This window comes from Tachypleus tridentatus, chromosome 9 (genome assembly GCF_004210375.1).
Source record: "Tachypleus tridentatus isolate NWPU-2018 chromosome 9, ASM421037v1, whole genome shotgun sequence".
NCBI classification, from domain to species: Eukaryota; Metazoa; Arthropoda; class Merostomata; order Xiphosura; family Limulidae; genus Tachypleus; species Tachypleus tridentatus.
This window is the reverse complement of record NC_134833.1, coordinates 67,381,280-67,407,602: the sequence shown is the minus strand read 5'-3', so window position 1 is coordinate 67,407,602 and position 26,323 is coordinate 67,381,280. Positions and strand designations below refer to the sequence as shown.

At 34.5% G+C, this 26,323-nt stretch overlaps 1 protein-coding gene across 5 annotated transcripts; it reads left to right on the top strand.

Annotated features, from left to right (window-relative positions):
• The first annotated feature begins 84 nt into the window (after positions 1-84).
• On the top strand, positions 85-24,187 carry LOC143225385 (caspase-1-like). Of its 5 annotated transcripts, XM_076454682.1 has the most exons (9): positions 356-567; positions 3,318-3,450; positions 4,082-4,479; positions 15,036-15,253; positions 17,079-17,216; positions 18,152-18,310; positions 19,763-19,906; positions 22,298-22,412; positions 23,699-24,187. In XM_076454682.1, exons 2-9 carry the CDS (start codon positions 3,445-3,447, stop codon positions 23,922-23,924), a joined length of 1,404 nt encoding a protein of 467 aa, XP_076310797.1. In that variant the 5' UTR covers positions 356-567; positions 3,318-3,444; the 3' UTR covers positions 23,925-24,187. The 5 variants fall into 5 exon arrangements, with proteins under 5 accessions (XP_076310798.1, XP_076310801.1, XP_076310799.1 ...); XM_076454683.1 differs by lacking the exons at positions 356-567; positions 3,318-3,450 and adding an exon at positions 85-232; XM_076454686.1 differs by lacking the exons at positions 356-567; positions 3,318-3,450 and adding an exon at positions 130-195.
• Positions 24,188-26,323: the final 2,136 nt, after the last annotated feature.

Below are 26,323 nucleotides of genomic sequence, written 5' to 3'. Positions count from 1 at the left end.
CTTTTGTGGAAGTTAATATTCTGTATATCGACTCTAACAAACCCAAAGAGTGACTCGATTTGAAAGGAAACTATGACCTTTGAAGTTTGATTATTTAGATATATACTGATAACAGACAGCTTGATTTCCTATTGTGGCAGCCACATTTGCAAATCGTAAAATCTGAAAAGCTTATTTTAAAAGGCAAATATACAGGTGAAACGCTATGGAGTTTAATGTTTAGGTGTTAAAGGTATCGATTGTATTATATTTCTTTGAGCTTTTATATTTGAATATGTACAAGTATATACGCTAATATGTAATATTTCGGTTTTTGTTTGTTTGATTTTGAATTTCGTGCAAAGCTACACGAGAGCTATGTGCGTTAGCCGTCCCTAATATTTCGTAACAAATGAACGTGCGAGTTATAGTACTGGAACTGAGCTATTAAAGTACATGGACGAAGATATTATAAATTATAACTTTTTCAGTTATAGTAAATTATGATAAAAAGTGAATTTTTAAACGTTAAGACATATTTAATAGAGTCCAATTGTTAGGATCCCCCACCCCATCACCCTATTTTAGGTGCTAGTTAATGCCACGCTATCACTAATCTGTTATTATGTTAATATCCATATAAGTTGTTCTGAGATACATTAGTGTTAATCTATTATATTTGTAGGGGAGGGACATAAAATTGAAAAGGGCGGATTGGGCGTTTTAGTTAACATTATAGAGTTTAAAGTTATATTTTTGTGTTTGTAACCTTTTGTGACGTACATAAGTTTGAAGATTCACTAGTATATTCTATCATTCCGATCGATAATACTGCCTTACGAATTATCATAATTACAAACGCAATAAATTAAGTTCAATATTTTCTGGCGCAACTGCGTCGTGAGTTCATTCATTAAAACTAAATAGCCTATATTATGCCATTTTTTCAGTTCAACACAGCATCTTTTCCTAAACCTTCTGCCATTATTTAATTTATACATTAAGTTTCTTACGTTTTTTTGCATTCTGTGTTGGAGATACTTAAAAATATCTTTTTTTCTTATTTTTCTTTAAAAAAGTGTTAATATCGAAATTTATAGTTGTTTGAGAGTAGGTTTTATGAGAAAACGATTGATTTATATTTTGAAGGAAACTGAGAAGTGAATGGTTTTAATGTGTATAGTGTAGGGAAAATTGAAAGCTAATCTAAATAAAGTAGAGAAAAGAGTAGCTTTTTTATATATTTTCAAACAGATTTAGATGTACATAATATTAAGAAAAAATTTGGGGGAATCTTGTAAAATGCAATTTTAGGGAGAACTATTTTATTAAAATTAAATGTTTAGAGGCTATAAACCTTGACCTCAGGAGAGAGAATATTTTTTAAACTTGTGTTAGTAGTATGATTAAAACAGAATTATTAACTTAGAGAAGCTTCAGAAAAAGTACTGCTTTGTCTTTGAATGTTTGATATAGTTTTGTAAAATTTGTAACATTGTGTTGTTCAAAGTTTTAACCAAAGTTATTAGAGCCAACTTTTCAAGAGGGTTGGGTTTCTTGGTGTCTGTCTGTTGTGCATTGCACGAGTGTGCCCAACAGCACTCCCCTTCCCCATGAAACTGGTGATAATTTAAAGGAATCTACCAACAACAGATTTCTTTCAGTGAGTGTGTGTAAGTTTTCTTATAGCAGAGCCACATTAGGCTATCTGCTGAGTCCACTGAGGGGAATTGAACCTCTGATTTTAGCATTGTAAATCTGTAGACTTACTGCTGTACCAGTGGGTGACTCTTTGTTTGTAATTAAGCACAAAGCTACACAATGGGCTATCTCTGTTCTGCCCACCATGGGTATTGAAACCTGGATTCTAACATGTATGCTCTGTGCCACTGGGGGCACCAACAAAAGAACAACCATAAAATAAACTGCTGTGTTGCAGAAAAATCTATAGCGATTACATTGTGAATAGCATAGTAACTTGTATGTTACTATTATCTAATTGTGTGAGGGAAAATTTGGGCAGTGTTACTTAGTTTTTGAAGTATTATTGGGTAAAAATGGGGATGATAAGTTTAGTTAGTCATGTAATGATAAAGGCTGCAGAATCTTCTAGTACAATATATATTGTAAACTGCGTATGGTAGCAATAAAATACAGAAGTTTGCTGTGAGACAGTGATTAGCTGAAGTTTTCTAAATGTGTATATCTGATTTGATATTTCAAATAGTTTTAATTAATATGTGAAAAAATAAATAGTGAAATAAAAAAGATGAGTGAACTGATGGGTTAGTTATTTTAGTTGTGAATCTGTTCCTTGTTATTGATTGACTGATTAATTGGCGAGTTAGCCAGTTTTGGGTTTTGTCATGGAAAGAATACATGCTAGTTGAATTTACAGAAGTAGTGGAGAGGCTTGACCAGTTATCTTACTCATTTACTTACCTAATGTTGATATGGATTTGTTGATGAAACTTGAATCAGTTGGAATTGCATAAAAACAAATAAATTTACCATTTAGGAATTATAGACTTAATCAGTAAAGTGGTATGGAAGTGTTAACTTTCTAATAATAAGACCACATAACCCAGTTTGGACCTCTTTGTCCTGCTGTTCTGAATTATTCAGTAAAGTAGTATGGAAGTGTTAACTTTCTAATAATAAGACCACATAACCCAGTTTGGACCTCTTTGTCCTGCTGTCCTGAAAGGATCTTTTGGGATGTGAGAAATGTCTCAATTTTAACTTACCTTATGTTTTTGATTTGTAATTCTTAAAAAAAATAGTAATCTATCTTTTGGCTATTATTATAGGAACTAGAGATAAAAATAGAAAACTTAAACAACAACAGTATAAAGTGTGTTTTTTAAAATGTTTTGAATAATGTAATTAGTATTTTACATATTGTAGTGACATAATTAGTCACATTATCAGTGAGAAATATGACATTTTCACATTACTTTGGGTTATGTTTGGTTTAGAAGAGAGAAACAAAATACTGCAATCTTGATGGAAGTAAGTTTTTAATATAAACTGTTACTGCATGTGTATGAAGTTGGGAAGTGTAACATAAGACCTTGATATAAAAATTACAGTTTCCATTTATTGTATGCATAGGACCTATCACCATTGCAGTAATTTAATTAACTTCAACAAACAAACTCTAAGTTAAAGTAATTAAAAGTTACTCCATAATTCCAGTGTGGTAGTTTGGACAGAATGAGTGATTTTCACTGGTTTAATATTGTCCAGAACCATGCAGTATATTTTACTTATGTATGTGTGCTATGTAATTAAGCCTAATCTGTCAATCAGTCCACTAAATGTATTTGTCTCTATAGAGATGTATGTGTGGATGTATAAATCACTAACAGAGGGGACTAGGAAAATATCAGTTTATAAAGCACTAACAGAGGGGACCAGGAAAGTATGGATGTATAAAGCACTAAAAGAGGAGGCCAGGAAAATATGGAGGTATAAAACACTAAAAGAGGGTGTTAGATAAATATGGGTGTATAAACAGAGGGGACCATAGATGTAAAAAGTACTAAAAGAGGGGGGGCCAGGAAAATATGGTTGTATAAACCACTAAACGATATGGCATTATGTTTTCAAAAATGTTAAATTGACAGTTTGTTAAAAAAAAAAAAAGGAAGAAAAAATCTAGAGAATTGTTGATACATAGATAATTTACTATGTGTTGTATAACATTTATAGAGTTAGACTATCAGACTATAGCATAAGATGCCAAAAAATTCTTGAAATCTTAGTTTAATATAGAACATTGTCTGTAAACACATGGTATATCAGACAGTTTAACTCATGCATACTTAGAAGTAAACCAGAATAATTTATCACATAGAAAGGTAATGAAATATGTTTTAATATTGGTTTATGTGTGGTTATGTATATACATCTAACCTGTTCACTGCAGCTGGGATGTTTTTCCCAGTGCATCATGTACGCCCCAACAACAGTAAAAGGGATAAATATTTAGCACTGAATTTGAATTGATGACCTCTATTAACTTCAGTGTTATAATTCTCTGATTTCTTTATTTCAAGAACCATAATTTTGTTTAATGTATTTGTTTTTTTTACTCTAGATGGCATCTCCACGTCCTGACGTGTTACAGAGTGATGCTGCTCTGATTAGCGGAAGTGACATATCACACTCACTCGTTTCTCACAGTGTTGTTAGTGACCGCTATTATTCTGTCATGAAGAAGATGTATCCATCAGATGTTAAAAAAATGGTATTTCTCTTGTCTGAAGTCTTACACTCTGAATTTGTTAAACAGGTTTTGGAGGATCAGATTGTTTTAACACCAACTGAATTCTGGAATATTCTCCTCAAGAACCCAATAGAAAAGATAAACAAGGAATCGTTAATCCGAGAACTATTATTTCATATTAAAAGATATAATTTGCTTCGAGAAATTGACAGTTGTAAGCACAAAGCCGAGGTGGAATTCCATCATCCGAGTATCATCGGTGAGTTCAAGTGAGTTTTTTGTTTCCACTATTTGTTTGATAGAGGAACAAGTGTCTAAAATAAAGTACATATTTACTCTTTATTACATTTATGCAATAACCTACCTCAACAACATAACCGATTTAATAAAATTAAATTTAGAGTGAATATGTAAAAGTAAGACAAGGATTTAAAATGTAATCAAACCTATAAAATAAGTATTGAGTTTCTGTTCTGACTGTGTGTGGTATCTTTTAGTTTAATAGTACCTTTCTTTAAGACAAATGTAATAAGTGCAGTATCTTTTAGTTTAATAGTACCTTTCTTTAAGACAAATGTAATAAGTGCTGTATCTTTTAGTTTAATAGTACCTTTCTTTAAGACAAATGTAATAAGTGCTGTATCTTTTAGTTTAATAGTACCTTTCTTTAAGACGAATGTAATAAGTGCAGTATCTTTTAGTTTAATAGTACCTTACTTTAAGACGAATGTAATAAGTGCTGTATCTTTTAGTTTAATAGTACCTTTCTTTAAGACAAATGTAATAAGTGCTGTATCTTTTAGTTTAATAGTACCTTTCTTTAAGACAAATGTAATAAGTGCTGTATCTTTTAGTTTAATAGTACCTTTCTTTAAGACAAATGTAATAAGTGCTGTATCTTTTAGTTTAATAGTACCTTTCTTTAAGACGAATGTAATAAGTGCAGTATCTTTTAGTTTAATAGTACCTTACTTTAAGACGAATGTAATAAGTGCTTTTAGTTTAATAGTACCTTTCTTTAAGACAAATGTAATAAGTGCTGTATCTTTAGTTTAATAGTACCTTTCTTTAAGACAAATGTAATAAGTGCTGTATCTTTTAGTTTAATAGTACCTTTCTTTAAGACGAATGTAATAAGTGCAGTATCTTTTAGTTTAATAGTACCTTACTTTAAGACGAATGTAATAAGTGCAGTATCTTTTAGTTTAATAGTACCTTACTTGGCAATTGGGGATATACCTATTGAGGTTACATCTCATGCTACTTTGAATTAATCAAGAGGAGTTATTGTTGAGAGGGATTTGAAGAACATTCCAGAGTTAGAGATTCTTGCTGATTTCTCCACCCAGTGAGTTTCTTCAGTGAGGCATAACTCCACTCGCAAAGATGTAATTATGATGCCAACCAATATCTTCGTTCTGGCACTTACATCACCACATCCACCTGCCACCATCAAGGCAGATTATCTTAATTGCAGGGTGTGGCCATACATTCCAAACCCTCTCTGATGTTTCCAGTATCAGCGGTTCAGTCTCTCAAAGACGTCATGTTGTAGTTCCTTAACGTGTGCTCATTGTGGTGGCAAGGACCATGATGCCTATGAGTGTGAAACAGACCCTCATTGTGTCAGTTGCAATGGCTCTTACACATCCTACTTTCATTCTTGCCCTAGATGGTTTGAAGAAAAAGAGGTACAGCATTTGAAAACGATTCATAACATTACTTATCCTGAGGCTCGAAAGTTGCTGTCCACCACTTCATCTCGAACGTATGCTGCTGTATTTCATTCCACAACTACAGTTGGAGTACAGTCAGATCTCTCTGTGCCTCCAAAAGAATCGTTCTCAAAACAAATGAAAAATCTTTTGACCTCCATGGTTAAAAAAGTTGATGAATCATCTTCAACACCCATCTCTGTCATCTACATAATTCCAACAAGTCCTAAGATCTACTTCCTTTAGTTGCAGGTACAGGCATTTCCTCAGATACATCTTCTTTTCCCACCCCAAGATGCAAAATGATCATTCGTTCGTGTCCTCAACCACTGGAATCCATTTCCAACAGCAAATATCTGCTCAATTGACCTAGGGCAGGATCCATAGAGGTCGATACACCTTCCTCGAATAAGGACAGTAAAGAAAAAAGACGTGGCTATAAACAGAAGTGTTCTTAACCCATTTCGCCTACATGTAAATAAAAGTGGCCACTTTGATACAATGGAACTGTCGAGGTTTAATTCTAATCTGGATGACATAAAAACACTGCTTGCTTCCTACCATCCTGCATATCTTTTCTTACAGGAAACATTTATGAAACCTACTGATACAGTCACCTTTCAGCAGTTTTCTTTATACAGAAATGACAGGTTGTGTGATGGACAAGTGCATGGAGGGGTGGCACTGGTGGTTGATCGGCATGTGCCCACCCTGTCTTTGCCACTCAACACACCCTGTTTGTTCTCTCTACCTGTCATCTGGAGATATACATGATCAGTCAGACCTTGATGCTCTCATTGAACAGTTGCTGTCTCCCTTTTTAATCCTGGTGGACTTTAATTGACATCATCCCTTCTGGGGAAGTGCTGATATTGAGAGGAGGGTTGATATTGATATGCTCTTTAGAGCATATGTTCTCTGATCACAACCTTTCTCTTTTCAATACTGGTTCTTCTACTTATTTTCATGCACCTAGTCAGTCCTTTACTGCTATTGATCTCTCAATTTGCTCCCCTTTATTATTCTCCCATTTTTCATGGAGTGTTGACAATAATCCACGAGGCAGTGATCATTTTCCTGTAATTTTCAGGGAGACTGGTCGTGGTCGATGCCACCTGACCTGCGTGCCCTGGTGGAAACTGGATCAAGCAAACTGGCCCTCTTTCACTGCTCTCACAAAACTGAATCCTGCCATCAATAGATGATTGTGTGACAGCAGTAACTGAGTGTATAAGACAAGCAGCTGTTTATTGTATTCCTCATACCTCAACACGTTTTTCACTATATTCTTGTCTGTGCTGGAATCCTGCCTGCCATATGGCACCAAAAGCTCAAAACAGGCCTGGGATACTTTTTGTAGATATCCCACACTCTTGAAGTGCATCGCTTTCCAGCAGGCTCTCACACATTCTCGGTGGGAAAGACATTAAAACCAGAAGGAATCTTGGATTAAGTTTACATACAGCATGTCTTCTACCACCAGTTCCAAAGTCATATGGAACAAGATTCGAAAGATCAGTGGGCAATATAATTCTGTCTCTCTCTTGTTCTTTTTCTCTGATGGCTAGGAAGTAGCTGATACTCTAGGTGAAAGCTTTTGCCAGGTATCTAGCACTTCTGCTTCTTCTCTACCTTCTTAGCTATCAAGACTCTGGCAGAGTAATTACCTCTTTCCTTTCAAGCTGATTCTCTCTATGATTATAATCGTCCCTTGGTGGAATTCAAACTGGCCCTTCATCGGTCTGGCAGTACATCAGTTGGACCTGATAATGTGCACTATGAAATGCTGCACTATTTATGTCTTGCTATTCTTCTGATTGTTTTTAACCAAATCTGGCAGGAGAATATTATTCCTGATGTCTGGTGCCAGGCTATTATCCTACCTTTCTCTAAGCCTGGGAAGGATCCCAAGATTCTTTCAAACTACCATCCAGTTGCTTTGATGAGCTGTCTCTGTAAGACCTTAGAGAGGATAACAAATGTTCATCTTGTTTGATTCCTCGAATCAAACATCCTCCTACCAGTGTTGGTTCCGATGACAGCTCTCCACCATGGACCATCTGATTCGACTTGAAACGTCAAACAGAGATGCCTTTCTCAAATGACAACATCTTGTATCAATATTCTTTGCAATTGAGAAGGCTTATGATACAACATGAAGGTATGGCATTTTGTAAGACCTCCATATACACTGCTGGCCAAAATCTTAAGGTCAATGAAAATAAAGAAAAAATATGCATTTTGCATTGTTAGACTCAACCACTTATGTGAGTAGAGCTTTGAAAGATGAAAATAAGAAAAGGGAAAAAAAACTTTTTTAGCATTTAATAGGGAAAATGTGAAGGCTATGAAATAAGCCTAAATACTAGCTTGTCAAAAGCTTAAGACCATACCAAAAAGAAGTCCTAAACAGTTTAGGAAATGCCCAACAAGAGGTCTTGGTAGTGAGTGGCACGGCCATCATTGTGAATAACTTCAAACATTCGCTTTGGTATGGTCGATATAAGCGTTTTCAAAAGACTGGTTGGAATGTTATTCCAAGTGGTGAAGATGGCTTCACGAAGATCATGCACTGTTTGGAATTGACATCCATTTCTATAGACTTCCCTTGCCATCCACCCCCAAACATTTTCAATGGGCTTCAGTTTGGGCAAACATGCTGTCTGGTCCAAAAGAATCACATTATTTACCATGAAAAAGTCCTTTGTCCTGTTGGCATTGTGGATTGCAGATTTATCCTGCTGAAAGATCCAGTCATTTCCACATGAGTGAGGGCCTTCAGTCAGTAAGGATTCTCTTTCCAACATGCCAATGTAGCCAGCTGTTGTTTGATGCTGCTGCATACCCTGAAGCTCCATTGTTCCATGGAGGGAGAAAGCACCTCAGATCATGATGGAACCTCTTCCACTGTGTCATGTAGAAAATGTCTCTGATGGGATATCCTTATCATGCCAGTAATGTTGGAAGCCATCTTGACCATCCAGGTTAAATTTTGTCTTGTCAGAGAACAAAACCTTCATCCACTTTTCTATGTCCCACGTTTGGTGCTTCTCAGCAAAGTTTAACGGAGCTGTTTTGTGGTGTGGAAGGAGGCGTGGCCTTTGAAGACGTTTATGGTTTTTAAAGCCTTTCTCTCCTCGATGATGTCTTATTGTTCTTGAGCTGCATTCTGCATACGTAAGGGTCTTAATCTTGTTGGATGTTCAGCTGGTGTCTTGCCAGACAACCCGTTAAATCATCCCGCTTAATGTTGGCGAAATTTTCTTGGATTGACCACTTGAAATTCTTGTTCTGTATCCCACAGGGTCTTTTAAGAAATTTGCAACAGCAGTTTTACTACGCCCAATCTCATCAGTGATGGCATGTTGAGAGAGACCTTGCTTTTGCAGCTCGACAATTCTGCCATGTTCAAACTTTGGACCTTTTTGCCTTTGCCATGTTTTTACCCAACGTAGTACAAGAGATGTTGACAATGCTAATGCTTGAACACAAATGACTAAATTTCATTACGTGTTTCCCGATTAACGCTTCGTTTCAGTATGGTCTTAAACTTTTGACCAGCTTGTATTTAGGCTAATTTCATAGTGTTCACATTTTCCCTACTAGATGCTAATAAAGTTTTTTTATTATTTTCCCTTTTCTTATTTTCATCTTTCGAAGCTCTACTCAAATGTGTGTTTGAGTCTAATAATGCAAAATGCATGTTTTTTCTTTATGTTCATTGGCCTTAATATTTTGGCCAGCAGTGTATATAGGTTACGTGGTCATTTGCCCATTTTTATTAAAATATTTTTAATAGACAGGAAATTCCAAATTCATTTCCTAATTTTGATGTTTACTTCACCATGTCCACCTGCCACCATCAAGGCAGTTTATCTTAATTGCAAGATACGACCATATGTTCCGAACTCTCTCAGATGTTTCCAATGTCAGTGGTTCAGTCACTCAAAGACATCATGTCGTGGTTTCTTGATGTGTGCTCATTGCAGTAGCAAGGACCATGATGCCTACGAGTGTGAACTGGATTCTCATTGCATCAATTATAGTGGCTCTCACCAATCTTACTTTACTTCATGCCTTAGGTGGGGGTAAGAAGAAGAGGTACAGCATTTGCAAATGATTCATAACCTTTCTTACCCCGAGGCTCGAACGTTTCTGTCCACCACTCCACCTTAGATGTATGCTGCTGCACTTCATTCCACTGCAACAGTGGGAGTACAGCCAAATATCTATGTGCCTCTGAAAGAATCCTTCTCAAATTATGTGAAAAGTCTTTTGACCTCCATGGATAAGAAAGTTGATGAATCAATGTGAACACCCATCTCTGTCCCTACCATTCATTCCACCAGATCTCTGGATCCACTGCCTTTGGTTCTGGGTATGAGTGTTTTCTTGGGTCCATTTTCTTCTACCCTGATATGCAGAACAATCATTTGTTCACACCCTCAGTCGCTGAAATCTTCTTCCAACAACAGAGACCTGCCTATTTAGACCAGGGCAGGATCTATGGAGGTCAACAGATCTCCCTTGATTTAAGAAAATAAACAAAAAGTGTGGTTGAAAACAGAAGGGTTCTCCACCCAATTTGCCTACACATAAGTAAAAATGGCCTCTTTGTGTAACTGTTGATGTTTACATTCTAATCTGGATGACATCAAAGCACTGATTGATTCTTAATGTCTTATATGTCTTTCCTTACAGGAAACAGTTCTAGTCACCTTTTGGCAGTTTTCTTTATACAGAAATGATAGGTTGTGTGATGGATGAGTACCTGGAGGGATGGCACTGCTGGTCGAACAAATATGTGCCCACCCTTGGAGGCTGTAGCCATTTGTGTTTCCTTGGGTTGTACCATCACTGTTTGTTCTCTCTACCTGTCTCCTGAAGAGACCTATGATCAATTAGACTTTGATACTTTCATTGAACAGTTGCCATCTCCCTTCTTAATCCTGGGGGACTTTAATGGACATAATCCCCTCTGGGGAAGTGCTGCTATTGATGGGAGGAGTCACTCCATAGATTGTATGCTATCAGATCACAACCTTTCTCTCTTCAATACTGGTTCTTATTTTCCTGCATCTAGTCAGTCTTTCACTGCTATTGATTCTTCTATCTACTCCCCTCACTTTTCTCTTACTTGGTAGGTTTGAGAGTAACCCTTGAGGCAGTGATTATTTTCCTTTCATTTTAAAAGAGATTGGCTGTGGCTGATGCCACCTGACTCATGTGCCCTAGTGGAAGTTGGATCAAGCCAACTAGTCCTCTTTCACTGTTCTTACAGAACTTGATCCTGCTGTCATCTGTAAGCCATTGATATATGACTGTGTGGCAGCAGTGACTGACTGTATTATTCAGTCAGCTGCTCAGTATATTCCTAAAACCTCAACACATTTTCCACAGTATCCTTGTCTGTGGTGGAATCCTGCCTGCCACAAAGCACAGAAAGCTTTAAAACAGACCTGGGATACCTTTCATAGGTATCCCACACTTTTGAACCTCAATACTCTTCAGTAAGCCCATGCACATACTTAGCAGATAAGATGTCAAAGTCAGAAGGAATCTTGGATTAAATTCACAACCAGCATCTCTTCTACCACCAGTTTCAAACTCATATGGGAAAAGATTTGGAAGGTCAATGGGCAGTATAATTATGTCCCCTTTTCAGTCTTGCTCTCTGATTGTCAAGAAGTTGCTGATACCAAGAGCATTGCACATACTTTCAGCAAAAGCTTTTACCAGGCATCTAACATTTCTGCTTCATCCTTCACCTTCTTAGCCATCAAAACTCTGGCAGAGCAATTGTCTCTTTTTCCTTTCAAGCTGATCGTTTCTGTGACTGTAATCTCCACTTTACACTGGTGGAACTCAAGCTGGCTCTTAATCAGTTGGACCTGATGATATACATTACGATATGCTGTGCCATCTCTCTCTTGCTCTTTTACTATTCTTCTGGTTGTTTTTAACCGGATCTGGCAGGAGAATGTTTTTCCTGATGCGTAGTGCCAGGCTGTTGTCCTATCTTTCTCTAAGCCTGGGAAGGATACCAAGATTCCTTCAAACTGCTGTTCAGTTGCTTTGCTTCCTCAAATCAAACAACCTCTTCTCTCCCACTCAATGTGAGTTCTGAAGACAGAATTCCACCTTGGACCAACTGATTTGACTTGAAATGCCGATCAGAGAAGCCTTTCCCAAATGGCAACATTTTATGTCGGTATCCTTTGAAGTTAACAAGGTTTATGATACTTTATAGAGGGATAGCATTTTGCTCTATGTTGATGATTTCCACATTTTATGTTAGTTGTCGAACATGAGGTTTATTGAGTGGCAGCTGCAGACTGCCCTCCATCATTTACTGAAGTGGACCACAGCAAACAGTTTTGACTTTTCTCTCTCTTTGTGCTTCCTGTTGTTCCTGAGGCAAAGTTCTTGGGGATTATCTTTCACTGTAAGCTGATCTTTCTTCCACACATTTAGCAGCTAAGAGTCAAGTGTATGAGGGCACTGAATATCTTTCATGTCCCCTCCTCTACCTCTTGTGGAGTGGATCGATATTCTGTGCTAAAGATATATCATGCTCTTATTCTGTCAAAACTGGGCTATGGGTCTCTAATCTATGGCTCTGCCAGGACCTTGTGCTTGAACATGCTGGACCCTGTTTATCATCAGGGACTTTGCCTCTGCATGGGGCTTCCCACACTTCCCCAGTTCAGAGTTTGTACACAGAGTCTTGTGAAACTCCTCTTCACCTCCACTGTTTGCCAACTGTCTTTACTGTATGCTTCAAAACTTTTGTCCTACCACAGCATCCCCCCTGAGGTTGTGTTTTCCTTTCTCAATGGGCCATGCTTTCTCAGAACAAACAATTTGCCATTGTCCCATTAGGCTTTCAAATCCAGGCACAGTTGGATGAATTGTGTCTGTCATTGGATGACATTGCTATATCCACCGGTTAGCCCATCCCACCATGGCTTATTACCATCCCCAAATGTGACTTTTCTTTGAGTCATCTGAGAAAAGTGGATACTCCTGATTGGAAGTACTGTCTTTCATTTGCTGTACATCTTTCAATCCATTCTTCCATTCCCATTTATACGGATGATTCGAAACATGGTGACTCTGTGGGCTCTGCCATGGTTTGTTGTGGTTTGGTGGTTGCACAAACAATTCCCTCTACAGTTTCTGTATTCAATGCTGAACTGTACACCATTTCTTTTGCCCTGGATCATATTGAAGCTAAGCAGTACTCACATTGTACCATTTATATCTGCTCACTAGTTCTCCACTGACCTAGAATTGCTTCATGTTAGACCTCAACCAGTTCTCACCAATATTCAAAACTGACTGGCCCATTTCTCTTCAAAGTTTGCTTCTATTAGTTCTTCTGGATATCAGGCCAGTCTATCTGCTCTGGTACTATCACTGCTGTGCCTGTTCCATACATGGACTATGGTCATGTATTCAAGGTTTGGCTGTATGTTCGTTGGTTGTCGACTTGGAGTGAGCAATGTAAAAACAAGCTTTTCCAGATAAATTCCTCTGTTGGACTTTGACTATTTTGTTTCTGTGAGGATTGGAAATGAGAAGTTGCCTTAACTAGACTACACATTGACCACAGTTTTTAACTTATAGTTTTCTTTTATTTGGGACTGATGCACCAATGTATGGTCTGTGTGACACTCAGGTCACAATAACCCACATTTTACTGTGATGCCATTGTTATGACTGTCAATGATGGCACCATTATAGACATGTTTTGTCCCAAGGTTTACCTCTAACACTGGACAGTCTCACCATCACCAATGAGACTGTCGACCTTACCTTTAACGTGACACTGTCTGCCTTACCTTTAACCTTTTTACCAATGTTAATAATTTTACTTTACTTTTAATTATTTTACTGGTTTTTTGGTGCAGATAATCTTGTTGCTTTACACCATAAAATGCCAACCAACTTTGTGTCAAAGTAAACAAACTTTTCAAAATTACCAGTAAGTAAGAGATGGACACTTTTCTTCTTTGCCTTCCTCATCTTTTTAATACTTGATCATTTCAACATTACCAACTGACTAAACATAGTCATAGGAAAGGTGGGTCTTCTCAGTGACTATTCTGTTCCAGTCTTGTCTATTGAGATTCTTGATTTAGGTATCACCCCAACATTCAATCTAGTTGTAGTGTCTTCAGATCTGGTGAAAAGTTCTGAATAATGATTCTAAAATCTCCTTTAGAAAAAAGCAAGCTTGATTCATTATCACATTTCTCCAGGTTTCTATTCTTTCATTGTTGTTTTGAGGTAGTTTGGACCATTGTCTCAATTCACTCTTTTACTGGAGACACATCATCAATTGGAATAGATGTTATTTCAAAAACTTCATATTTCTGATTATTGGATGATGTTGATGAATATAAAGGTAGACTAAATCAAATATAATATCTTAATTTGGAAGTATATTTGTATTTAACTTTGCCAGTATTGTTCAAAGTTATGGTAATTTACCAAAATATGACCTATTTTATCCTGGTGTTTTGTAACAGCTAAATACATATAATGTCATTTAAGAATGGGGACTGTGAGTGTTAATGTGTTAAAAACGATTTTCAAAGAGTTTTTTTTTTTAACAGAATTTTTAATTTAGTTTTCCAGTGCTAATGTTTGGATTTTGATAGCTGTGATGGGTAGAGCATAGATAGACCATTATGTAGCTTTCTGTTTGTAATAAATTCTAACTACCTCAGTTCTTTGGAATACCTTGTGGTAATACTGATAAAGATATTATATCATCTTATTTTAAGAAGCATGTATTAGTGGTAAAATTCAGCTTTCAGATTTATCTGTTTTTAATATTTGAGCCATATACATTTACTCCAAGTCCCATTACTAATCAATACCATTTATGAATTTCAGATATAACTTCTTTTATATTATGAAAACTCTGTATTGTATTTGTTGAAAACTGTACTTGTATATACTTGCTACTGTTCGTTTTTGTGTGTGTTTTTCTCTCATATTTTTACATTGATATTTATGACTGTATAGCTGCAAGTTTTGTTTAGAAATTCATTGCATTTCTATACATTAATTTATACTAATTTTAACAATAATTTTTGTAGGAAACTCCTGTTTTCTTTGTGTGAAGACCTACCTAAAGAAGAAGTGATTTCATTGGAGAAACTGTTGAGTGAAGACATAGGAACTCACTCAGCAGAAGAGTTGTTCTTCCAATTGCAATATAAGAATAAAATAAATGACAGTAACTTGAGTCCACTTCAAAAGGCATTTGAAATAATGCATAAACTAGACTTGAAAGAGAGAGTTACAGCATATGCTAGTAAGTACATAATAGTGGAAAATTTAAAGAAAATTAATATTTACAATATTAGGTTACAGTGTATGTTAGTAAGTACATTATATACAAACATTTAAATAAAGTTAATGTGTACAATATAAGGTTACAGTGTATGTTAGTAAGTACATGATATACAAACATTTAAATAAAGTTAATGTGTACAATTTTAGGTTACAGTATATGTTAGTAAGTACATAATATAGGAACATGTAAATAAAGTTAATGTGTACTATATTAGGTTACAGTGTATGTTAGTAAGTACATGATATACAAACATTTAAATAGTTAATGTGTACAATATTAGGTTACAGTATATGTTTGTAAGTAAATAGTACTGGATCATTAAAATAAAGGTAATGTTTACCAAAAAAAATAGATATAACAGGGTCAAAACAGATAGACTTCTCACAACTGCAGAATTTCTGTACTTGTTATAATGTTCTCATCTTTTCAGCAAGATTGTCAGTTTGACATGGGTAAACTTAACCTAGACTTCACTTTCCCATCTCCTATGTTATGTTCATATGATGTCATATATTTTCTTATAGAAAGTTGTGCTGTTACTATGAACTATGGAGTCAGTGTTAACTATTACTGCTATTGTATTTTTTTGTTATTGTAACAATTACAACTTTAACCAAGGTCTACCTTACATAACCTGTGTTTAGCATGCAGGTAGTCTCTCACAGCTGTCTTTTACAGGTGAGATTTCTTTTTTTTTTTTGAGAGGTTAGATTCTCATGATATTCTCTTTTGTGTCAGTTTTTTACACATTCTTTTGTCTCTCCTCTTCAGCTACTCTCATTCTTTGGATGTTTTTATTTTAACCAGTGTTCCTTTCTATAGTTAATGTATGGTTCTTATGTTCCTTTAACACTTATCATATTTCGTTACAAGGTACTCTTACTTTCTTTCCTCCAACTTTTAAGTTGAACTTAAGGAGTTTCCTACATGTAATGAATTTTTAAGAGATTTTCTGTGAAGGTTATGTATATTTTATGGAAAATCACACTTGGATCTTGTTTCAGTGACATTAGCAGATTCACTTGTCAATGAAAACTGTTTGTTAGTAGTGATATGCCATATCATATTCATTGTTCCAAATGGGTCTTAGATTTATTCTTTTATTTTTCCTTAGATTTGTTGATTAGTCACACTAACTGAATGTATCATCAGAAATGATCATTTCCTTTGGTAGTGTCCTTTCCTTTTGTTTGATTAGCCACACTAACTGAATATATCATCAGAACTAATTCTTTCCTTTTGTTTGATCAGTCACAGTAACTGAATATATCATCAGAACTAATTTTTTCCTTTTGTTTGATCAGTCACACTAACTGAATATATCATCAGAACTAATTCTTTACTTTTGTTTGATCAGTCACACAAACTGAATGTATTATCAGAACTGATCCTTTCTTTTGGTAGTGTCCTTACTTTTTGTGTGATATATCACACTTAGTGGATGGATAAAACCCTTCATCCACAAAGTTATGGTGATATCTCTTTTTATTAGTCATGATACATCAGGTTAGCCATCTTTCATTGATTTTTGGCAGAAATTTCCAGTTTTGTTTCTTTGTATTTCCTTCATCTGAAACGTAGTTTCTGTTGCTGACTCATTTTGAAAGAGATCTGACTTGACAGATAAGTATAGGTATTACAGGATAGTTTATAAATAAATGTCCCCTGAGTAACAATTCTTGATTTGCAGTTGTATTATAGATTAGCTACGTATCTATTGGTATATTAGTGTTTTAATTCAGTTTTTACTAATTGTCTTCTAATGGGTTTTTTTTTCTTTCAGGAAATACATGTAGTTCTTTGTATTACCCAATTACAAGAAAACCATGTGGATTAGCTTTCATCATTAACCAAGAAACTTTCTACAAAGATGGGTGTGATCCACCACTGACAGATAGAATAGGTACTCAGGTTGATAAAGGTGAGTAAATAATCAACTGACATGTGATATCATTATTATTATTTGTCATGTAACTTTGGTGATAAAAATTACCACATAATTGACTTGTTGTAATGCATTTTTTTAATCATGAGAATTATATTTGTGGAAATCTTCTACATTTAAACTTTTTCATCAACTGACACTTTCCACTCTGAAGTTCTGATAATTATTGTATAATGTTAGATTTTATTTAAAAAGTAACTATTTTCATCATAGACCAGGAAATATCATGTACAGTTAAAACGTTTACAAAATCTCACAGTACTAGCACAGAGTTTGATATTGTCATGAGCTGTTTTTGCTCTTTCAGTCATGGGGGAATTATATAATGAAAGTCATTTCCACTGGTGAAGAGTAGACCAAGCATTTGTAGTGTTGACCAGTTTAGCAGAAAATTCAACAAGAACAAAAAGATGTTTGTTACTGTGAGGTTTTACTTCTCTGTATTAAGAGTCCGTTTTTAGACCTGCTACAATAACAGACTGGTTATGGAGCTCATGCATGTTGTTTACCTTAATGTTCCTGAACACCTTAGAAGTGAATGTTATGTAATATCACTGATTTTTAGAGATAATTTAGATTCTTTGCATTTAGTGTTGACTATATTTACTTCAGTTTCTTTCCTTATTCATGACTCATAATTCTTGTAGCTTATCTCATACATCTGTAAATTATAGCAGTTTATGTATATGTTTTTTGAGTCTGTTCTGCCATTTGTATGTAAAAGTATGTTTGTTGATTTTTAATGTTTTTAAATTGTGATGGTGTTTTAGGTTTTTAGTACAATCTCAACATGGGTAAGTTAGACTGGCTTGTAAAAGAGATTTAATGGTATTTGTGTCTTGAGTAAATGTATAAACCAAAATACTAACAACACTTTTAAACCTGATGTTTCTTTTTTTGTGCCTTTTTAGATGCACTGATGCAGACATTCAAAAGTTTTTGTTTTAAAGTTGAAGTTTTGGAGAACCTAACCAGTAGTGATATTGAGAAAGAAGTAATAAGGATGGCTACAATGGATCATTCTTCTTTCGATATATTTGTTTTGTGTATTCTGTCTCATGGAGAAAAGGGTATGGAGACAATTAATAAATTGTTTAGAAGTGAAGTTTAGAGCCAGAAACACAAAATTATATAAACAAAAGTTTCATGATTTTAGAAAAACACATTGGTTCAAGAAGTCTTTACAGAAATTAATAAAAGCCCCATAATCCTAGGGCTTTCAGAAAGTAGACCTTTGTTCTTCAGGGGTATACTTGGAATGATGGTGTAATTGAGTGAATGATATATATATAAAGGGAGTTTAGTGACATCATGAAGGTCATCTAGTTTTCCAGGAAATTTTTATTTCACTAGGTACTATTGTAAGGATATCATTTCTGGTATAATGTAGCCAATGGCGAGAGTGTATGTTAAAAGGTATGAGGGATATGTTAATTTAGAAATGGCTAAATATACATATATTTAAAACTATATTTTGGTGTTTAAGTAAAACAAAGGCAACACTTGGAGACTGATTGAAAAAATATACTAATCAACTTATAAAAACAGGTATGAAAAATTATCTTGAACAGTAAGTTTCAGGAAATTCAGCTTTCACATTATATAAAAATAAGCTAAGAATAAAAATATTTTTTCTGACAGAAATGAAACCAGTGAATGTAGATCTCTGATTCCAGTATATAGGTTCATTCAGAAGGGTTGAACAGTGTTTACATAAGATTCCTTGATTTCACTATCTTCTTTAGTTTTTAACTCTGTTTAATGTTAATGAGAGTAACTTCATTAAAGGAATGATTGGGTTCGTTAAAGGGATGAGTAACAGGAAGATCTTGTTTGGTGTTAAAAGAAGATTCATTGTTGCTGTGTAAAGTAAAATATATAAAACTTGTAGATGTTTGTATCATTGTTTAGATGTATATAGTGTGAGCCTTCCATGTAAAGTACACTATAAAACTTGTAGATATTTGTATCATTGTTTTGGAGTATATAGTTTAAGCTTCCTGCATTAAACGTTAATTAACAATCCTATAAATGTTGTTCCAATATTCATGTGTTACAGTAGTCATTTTATTTTTTGATATTAGATCCTTAATGCTGAAATGTTTTTAGGTAACTGGGTGTATAAATGCATTTTATTTTGATATCTGTTGTTAGAAACATTTTAATAAGAGGTATCTGATGTTCAGTTGAAATGTTTGTAACTGAAACCTAAATGACTATGTTAATGTTTGTATGTAATGTAGACAACAGTTACAAATACATTAAGATATAAAATTGTTCTGTGACTATTTTCAATTTCTATGTTTGTGTCACAGAATCTGGTTTTCAGGGATAATTCTGTCTTCGTGTAAGACTTATAGCCATCACTAAAAGCTATACACTAACATCCCACGTAAAGTTTCTCTGAGGGTCAAACATAAAGGCTCAAATATATCCAAACTACATTGTTAGTTTTATTTTAGTATTATAAAAGAAATTTTTTATGATTCACTCTGTTTTTTTGGGTTTTTTTCTTTTGTTAGATCACATATACGGAGTAGACAAGGTGAAAGTTCCAATGAAGAAACTAGTTGATTATTTTGGTAAATATGGACTAGCACAAACGTTGGTAGGAAAGCCAAAACTTTTCTTTTTTCAATCATGTCAAGGAAACTCTTTTCAAACAGGTAAGTTCTGAACAAGCTTAACACTATTTCTGTCCTGTTGGTTTCTTTTTTAAGAAATTGTATGCAAGAGAAATATTGTTTTCAAATAACATGGCTTTATTTCAGAAAAATCTCAAAAGCCTCTCCAAGTTAAGTTTCTCTTATTCTTTCAACATTCATGTAATTCAAAGTTGTGAATGTTCTTGATGCAGTGATGAGAAAGTTTTCTTCTGTAGTTTTATTCAGAGAATGAAAAACTTTACCAGAAAATGAATGGAGACAAAAATTACAAGAAATACTTGCAGCAACAGTCAGTGGATTAGAGGTTTGAAAGTCTGAATGTTTAATTATTGTGAATGGCACTGAAGTGAAAATTATGCATGGTACTGACATGAATGTTATACAGTCATGTGAACAAGTTAGGACACCCTATGAAAGCCTGTGTATTTTTATAACATTTTGGATATATAGATATTTAATCTCAATTTTAACAATACTGAGAGTTTATAGGAATATAATTAAACAATTAAAACTGAAGAAAAAACTTTTCAAGATCTTCTGTAAATGTAATTCTACAAAAATGCATATTCTAACTGAGGCAAAAGTTAGGACAACACCCCCACATTCATTCCCACTTAAAGTGGCTCAACTCACACACAGGTGTATCACACATGATTAGAAGATCGTTACTCAGCATTTTGAATGAGGCTTACCCTATTTAAACCTCAGGCATTTATTTTGGTGTATTCCTGACTGTTGAAGTGAGAGTGAGCACCATGGTGAGAGCAAAAGAGCTGTCTGAGTAGGAAACCTTTGCTCTCTAAGAGAAACATCAAGGCCAGACTGAAGTTTGCCAGAGAGAATCTAGACAAAGACCAGGACTTCTGGAATAATGTTCTTTGGACAGATGAGTCCAAAATTGAATTATTTGGACACCAGCACAGAGGACATTTTTGGCATAAACCAAATACAGCATTCCAGGAAAAGAACCTCATACCAACTGTGAAGCATGGAGATGGAGGTGTCATGGTTTGGGGCTGCTTTGCTGCAGCAGGACCTGGACAGCTCACAATCATAGAATCCACCATGAATTCTACTGTGTATCAGAGGGTGCTTGAGGATCATGTGAGATCATTTGTACGAAAATTAAAGCTTAAGTGGAACTGGACCCTGCAACACGACAATGACCCAAAACATACCAGTAAATCCACCAAGGACTGGCTGAAAACTAAGAAATGGAGAGTCCTGGAATGACCGAGTCAAAGCCCAGATCTTAATCCCATTGAGATGCTGTGGGTGATTTGAAACGGGCTGTACATGCAAGAAACCCCTCGAACATCTCAGAGCTGAAAGAATTCTGCATTGAGGAGTGGGGCAAACTGTCTTCAGACTGATGTCAGAGACTGGTAGATGGCAACAAGAAGCGTCTCACTGCAGTTTTTTCAGCCAAAGGGGGTAGGGTGTCCTAATTTTTTCCTCAGTTAGAATATTCATTTTTGTAGAATTACATTTATAGAAAATCTTGAAAAGTATTTTCTTCAGTTTTATTTGTTTAGTTATATTACTATAATCTATAAGTATTGTTGAAATTGAAATTAAATATTTATATATCCAAAAATGTTACACAAATACACAGGCTTTCATAGGGTGTCCTGACTTTGTCACATGACCATATATGGTACTTATGTCAGTTATTGACATGTACATTTTTGTCATGTTTTAAAAGGTGGGAAAATTAAATAATTTTTGCAAGAGGCTGTATACTGATGGAAAATCACGTACTAGTTATTTAAATACTTCAAATATAGTTGTGTCATCAAATGGTTTAAATGCTAATGTCTTTCAGTGACAAAATAACCCTTTTTTGAGACAGTTTTGTCACATCAGATTAATAGAGAAGTATGAAATCTTCAACCAGTAGAAAGAAATTCACAATAAACTTTTATTGCTTAAAACAGTTATATTCTTTAAAGTTCATCTAGTTTTCTACAAAGAAAAATAAGTTTTTTTTTACTCCCTGCTGTTAACATTGTTAGTGATAGGTTCTGTTACTCGTCAGTGAAACAGTTTTATGTATTAAAGTAATTTGTGTTTATAACATAGTATTGATCTAACAAATCCAGAAATATCAGTTTTTTGTGTGTCTCTCAGTTACATTATTTGTTAAAAACTAAATTATCAAATATAGAAAAGGCTGTTCTACTGATTACAACAATCGACATTCCCCATTGTTTGAACGTTTATGTTTTATCAATACTTAAACATGTAAAAATTACATCAGTGTTTGTTGTTACGTACTCACACATCCAGTATGTTTCGAAATTGGTTAATCCAGTTTGTTGCTGTGTTTTCAGTGTCATTATTCAACATTTATATGTGGTGTAGAGTAAGCATAACTTTGATATTTTCCAGGTTGTCCAACTGTACCAATACAGGAACTTAATATATCCACAGATAGTGCAGCTCAGAGCTCAGACTTGTTACCACTTCACAGTGATATACTTTGTGCTTATGCAACAGTCCCCGAGTAAGTGTGATAGTATCGGACATTGAACTGTTTGTTAATGACTTATGAATATAAAATCAAACTGTTGTGATGTGGATTTAGTCTTTTAGTATGTTCAAGAGAAAAACAGTTCCGTATATATTTGCATAAATATACGTATAGTCTGATGTAAGTACAGAGTCAGTTTATGGATTAGAAGGGGAACTTGACATTTCATACCTACATTGTTATGGGCAGATTTTTTATCAGGTGGATGTTGTACATATTTGTTACACAAATTATGTGTCAAGTATGTGACATGCTGTTAACACCCTAAAATATAAACAGAGTAAGACACAACATTCATAACTATTTCAACCAGTGTTTGTTTATGTAAATGCTTATAATGAGGTCTATGGAATTATAAATCATTTCTCCAGCACTCAGGAAGAGCAGTCTATATGAGCTAAAGTTGTCTAATTCCCAGACTGGTTATTTTGTTACCAGCTGTGTGTTTGTACAGTAAACTAATTGACAAGCTACCACATTTCACTGCATTACATCATCATGAAATTTCATAGTTGCAGTGATATTAAACAATTTAATATATGACTTATGATGTGTAAAACTGTTCTCAGGTAACAAGTACCAATTGGGTTGTAACTTAGTATACAAATGAATATGGTAATATTAGCAGCTGTCCCATTTCAATTTGTGGATAAATTTTATTATTCAAAATTATTTTAAACTTTTCTTTAAATTCTGTATCATGTCTGGGAATGGTGAAAGTTAGAATAAACTGATTGAGTAGGCCTAAACGAGTTAGTTCATTTTCAGGCTTCCATGAAATTTTTTTACACAGTATTGGTTTTCTGTATAGTTAATCGATAGAATTATTTAAAGATCCATACATTTCTAAAACCAGTTTGTGTTCTACCTTTTACAACCAATAGACTTGTTCTCAAAGTGATATGTTGTATTTATAATTATTTTAAATTTATGTAAAGGTTCTCTCGAATGAATCATCTATAAATTATACACAAAACTGTAGTTTATTTTCATATAATATTTTTCCTTATCACAATGCAAGTTTTCACGTTCGGTTGAGTTCTTTATTTTTAAGTGCTGAAACTAGCTGTCCATATTTGTTGTTTTATTAATATAACAACACTGAATGTACATTACTTTCATGCACATTAATAATTTTCGGAACTTGGTTGCTAATTGTAAAACATATTTCATAGAATTTAAATTACAGTGTAATGTATTTAATAATTAAACATGCATCAATCATTTATGTAGGGTAACGTAATGTTTTCATTCAACAGCTATGTGTCCTTCCGCTCAGTGTCAAATGGAAGTTTCTTTATCCAGTGTCTGGTCACTCAGCTGCAGAAGTATGGAGAGAAGGAGGATATTTTATCCATCTTAACTCTTACTAATAATTCTGTTGCTGAACTTAATGCACCAATGACTAATCACGCGTATAAACAAATGTCAGCATGGACAAGTACTTTACGTCGCAAAGTGAAATTTCTGAAAGCTCAGAGTTAAAATGGTAAAAACATTTTTCTTCACTTTTAACTGATGGAAGTTGGAAATACATAATCCTTATTAGCAAAAGTTTTGTCCCCAGTGACAGTATATGCTAATAAATAATGTTCAATCACAAATGAAATATGTAATTTTTACCTTTGTCTATTGTTAGAATGGGACCAAAAATGTGAAAAAAGTAGGTAAAGTAAAGGTTGAACTACTGTCCAAATCATGGTTTGATTTGTAACAGAAATTTCCTTCAATTAAAAGAATTTGGTGTATATGTTTGTGTTGTTTCGTATTGACAAGTACTGTAATCATGCTACACTACTCCAAAAGACAAAATAATCCCAAGTATGTTTGATGGGTGGACATTTCTTCACTGGGAGGAAAATGGATAAATCTTAAGAGCAATCAAGCAGTTACGTTTTTTTTTTTTTTATATGTAGTCTTCATTAATTTTCTTCCTGACATTAGGAATGTTAAAGTTGGATTTAAGACTCAACAAGATTCAAAGGACTGAGTGTAAAGTATCACTTTAGTACAAGGATGTTATATTAAAGAATAAGAGGTAGAAACTGTTTTCACTATGCTTTGAGAAATGTCAACCACAGAAACTAGAAGTGTATAAGAGCACAAATTAACTACAGAACAGGTTAGGTTAAACAATTTATAATAGTAAAAATTCACTCAAAGTGTACTGACCGATTACTTTTGGTGTTCATAACTAGCTTTTAGAATATTCTTTAAAGTTAAATTGAATAAAACATCTGTATAACAGTTAAACAATGTACAGTGATATAGAATTGGCTTGTGTGAGTGTCACATGCTTAAAGTATACTATCCATGTTCCATACTTAGTTCAGATGGAGCCTCAGTTTCATTCTTTTGGGCAATCGCAAGGTGTCACTGTCCTAGCCCAGGAGTAGAGGGGGATCTCAGAAGAAGTGAATGTTCTTGGAAGTCCTGTCACAAAATTCAGCAGAATATCTTCTCACTCACCTACTAACTTTAAATTCAACTCTGCAAGTGTTACACTTCACAGCTGTTCTGCCTAGTACTTGGTCTCATTCTCTTCCAGGTTCTAGTGTTAATGCAGCTGTAAATACCCAGCTTCAGAGTTGAGTTCCATATATTCCATGATACTGAGCACCAGTCCATCTAATTTAAACATATTCCCCATTATTGGATACTGGGTCCAGGAATTCTATCTGGCAAACAACTTTATAGAACACTATCCATTTCAGATTATCACTAAAGGACTAAATATCACCTCTTTCTGGTTGTAGCCAAGGAAGATATCCTTATTAATATCTTTGGAGATGGAACCAATGCAGGAACATCAAATCCTTGCTAGTGGTGTAAATTTTTTTTGTTCTGTCAAATAACCTTCCCTCTGTTCACTTGGATGATGACATCACTGTCCAAGTTCAATTGAATCAGAAACCCACTGTAATAAGGAGATCCACATCATTCAACCATGACTGATTGATTACCCCATCTTTGTGCTTTTCACTGTCTTTCTGGACTTCACTGATTTGTTAGAGAACAAATGATGGTATCAGTGATCATGTGTGGACCAACTTATGGTTAAACATTACAGTATGTAGAAAGTGCGCACAATTCTGTAGCACATTCGTCTCACGATTTCCTTTAATCTATTAGTTTCTTCTCATGTCATTTTCAAATCATAATGATGATCCTCTAATCTGCTGCATGTTTTACCAGTTTGTAAAGATATTTTATAAAGAGGATAACTTTTGTTGAACCCAAAACATTCTGCAATAAGAAGTTCCTGGTATCAAAATTTTGTCTTGACAGAGGAAAGTTGTATTTAAGAATAGACTAATTACAGAGTCAGCTAATATTCACAGATGTAGTATCTGGAAGTGCAAGTATAATGACTTAGTACAAATATCTAAAAACAAACTGATTATCAAGTTTTAGTTTGTTTGAAAACTGTTTCATGTTGTGACAGTCAATAAGGTGGTCTGACTAGTATTAAGCTAGACATTTATAGAAAGTTAACAGGAGGACTACAAATGCAATTTTTAGCTCCTTCAAATCAGAAGTTAATTTTAGCAAAAATGCAGTACCATTCTTTTTGTAGTTGAGGAAATAAAAATCAGTTTATAAATATATGGAACATATGTTAATATCACAGTTATAACACACCCAGTTTCACATTTACAAAGTAATATAGGTTACAGCTTATCCATGAAATAGTTGATAACCTCCTGTTCTTAATGCTGTTACATAACTAACACTGAAAACTTATTCATTCACAGCCCAACCAAATTTAGTGTGTTCGAAACGAGAACTTTTAGTCCAATTATGTGTTGCGCGATGTGATGTATATAGCATATTGGAGTCGGGTTAGTTGATGCGTTTCCTTTAGTCAATGAATTACATAAGGA